We start from the raw sequence: 2484 nt of genomic DNA on the forward strand, positions 1-2484 counted from the left end.
TTCAATCGAAAGATTTTCTATAGAAAACTTTTCAATCGAAAGATTTTCTATAGAAAACTTTTCAATCGAAAGATTTTCTATAGAAAACTTTTCAATCGAAATATTTTCTATAGAAAACTTTTCAATCGAAATATTTTCTATAGAAAACATTTCAATCGAAAGATTTTCTATAGAAAACATTTCAATCGAAAGATTTTCTATAGAAAACATTTCAATCGAAAGATTTTCTATAGAAAACTTTTCAATCGAAAGATTTTCTATAGAAAACTTTTCAATCGAAAGATTTTCTATAGAAAACTTTTCAATCGAAAGATTTTCTATAGAAAACTCTTCAATCGAAAGATTTTCTATAGAAAACTTTTCAATCGAAAGATTTTCTATAGAAAACTTTTCAATCGAAATATTTTCTATAAAAAACTTTTCAATCGAAATATTTTCTATAAAAAACTTTTCAATCGAAATATTTTCTATAGAAAATTTTTCAATCGAAAGATTTTCTATAGAAAACCTTTCAGTCGAAGGATTTTCTATAGAAAACATTACAGTCGAAAGATTTTCAATAGAAAACTTTTCTAACGAATGATTTTCTATAAAAACGTTTCTAACGAAAGATTTTCTATAGAAAGATTTTTTATAGAAAACTTTTCTAACGAGCGATTTCCTACATAAACGTTTCTAACGAAAGATTTTCTATAGAAAATTTTCAATCAAAAGAATTTCTTTAGAAAACTTTTCAATCGGTAGATTTTCTGTAGGAAACGGAAGTTTTCTAATAAAATTTCTTTCATTAAAAGTTGTTGAAAAAAACTTTATTCATTGAAGAAGTTATTCCTACAAAAGTTTTAAATTTGGGTTTCATTTCTTTTACAGTTTTGCCTGCATACCTGCCGTTCATGTCTTCGAAAAGTGTTTCTCCGATTCCAGTGTGGCTATTGTTACAATTTTCATCCTAAATGTTATCATACCTCTTTTCACCATGTCCATTATTGTATTACTAGGTGTAGTGGGTGATTCAGCCACCTGGGATGAGTGGCGTTTCTTCTTAAATCATCGTTTATTCCTTATCTTCCCTCAGCATGCTTTGGGTGATGGTCTACTTGAAATATGTAAAAATTATATGGTTGCATTGGTATTCAAACGTTATGATATTGATTCTTATAAAAATCCTGTAAACAGTGATTTACTTAAACCCCATTATATCTCATTAACCATATTGGGTATATTGTTTATATGTATCAATGTCTTGCTAGAGTCGGGTTTATGGTATAAGTTTAAGGAGATAATTAGTGAACGTGTGGGCCTATGTCAAGCCAAAGAAAATAGACATTTTGAAGAATTGAAAATTGTTTCAATACAAAACTCTCTTAAGAGAAATGATAAAATGGATAGTACACCTGCTCTGAAAGTGGAAAATCTTTGCAAATCCTATGGTAAAAATCAATATGCAGTTTCGAATATAACATTCTCGGTAAATGCAGGAGAATGTTTTGGTTTATTGGGTAAAAATGGTGCGGGTAAATCGACCATTTTCAAAATGCTATCGGGACAAGTGCAACCCAATGTGGGTCATATTGTCTATGAAAATGTAAGTTTTATTGACTTTATATCATTACCAGCTTCTTAAAAAATGTAATATTTTTCTTTTAACAGCCGGAAATTTCCTATTGTCCTCAAACTAATACTTTGGATTCCTTACTTACTGTGCGAGAATGCATAGAATTTTATGGTCGTCTTAGACGTATTACCAATATACCCAAGGTAAGTTCTTTCTTTCTTTCAAAATTTCCTACAAATTTGGAATTACTTTATTAAAATTCGTTTATCAGTATCTCCATGTTAATACAATCTATAAGACTTTGTGTTAATATATTTATTTCGCCATGTGACAGACGCATACAATTTGTTTCCTTTAACATAAATTCTTCCGGATTCTGTGTATGATTTAAATCTCTTATTTGCATAATCAAACTGCGTGATGACACCATTTCCTTATCGTACACTGTGACCGTACAATATATTGGTCTTACCGTCTGTACGCTAGCCAGCCAAATTACTAAAAGTTCTTGATTTATAGAATTGGGATTGTGAATATTTCCTTTAAGTTTATCTTTAATATTCAATAGCGTTGACCAAGACGTGCGACAGGCCATTATGAGAATGGGTAGATGGGAAGTTAAATGTTCATAGGGTTTGGGTAAAAAGGCATTATTTATGCAAAGCCCTCTTTCTGTGGGTCGCGAAGAACTGGAAGTAACGAAAATATAAATAATTAGTTTACGTCAATATGTTAATTTCGGTTTTCTCCATGTTCTATACAAAATCTTTGGTTTTTATTGGTTTCCACAGAAAAGTTTTCTATAGAAAATCTTTCGATTAAAAAGTTTTCTATAGAAAATCTTTCGATTGAAAAGTTTTCTATAGAAAATCTTTCGATTGAAAAGTTTTCTATAGAAAATCTTTCGATTGAAAAGTTTTCTATAGAAA

At 29.4% G+C, this 2484-nt stretch overlaps 1 protein-coding gene across 1 annotated transcript; it reads left to right on the plus strand.

Annotated features, from left to right (window-relative positions):
• Positions 1–843: 843 nt before the first annotated feature.
• On the plus strand, positions 844–1827 carry LOC124421206 (phospholipid-transporting ATPase ABCA1-like). Its single transcript, XM_046956057.1, has 2 exons — positions 844–1585; positions 1651–1827. Exons 1-2 carry the CDS (start codon positions 977–979, stop codon positions 1810–1812), a joined length of 771 nt encoding a protein of 256 aa, XP_046812013.1. The 5' UTR covers positions 844–976; the 3' UTR covers positions 1813–1827.
• Positions 1828–2484: the final 657 nt, after the last annotated feature.

Source organism: Lucilia cuprina, unplaced genomic scaffold (assembly GCF_022045245.1).
Source record: "Lucilia cuprina isolate Lc7/37 unplaced genomic scaffold, ASM2204524v1 Scaffold_5688, whole genome shotgun sequence".
NCBI lineage: Eukaryota > Metazoa > Arthropoda > Insecta > Diptera > Calliphoridae > Lucilia > Lucilia cuprina.

What these genes read in the sequence shown, in the direction of transcription:
- LOC124421206 (XM_046956057.1), top strand. Translation starts at nt 977, where the DNA reads ATGTCCATTATTGTATTACTAGGTGTAGTGGGTGATTCAGCCACCTGG. An exon ending in GTCATATTGTCTATGAAAAT is followed by an intron (nt 1,586 to 1,650) that starts GTAAGTTTTATT and finishes TTCTTTTAACAG; the next exon opens with CCGGAAATTTCCTATTGTCC.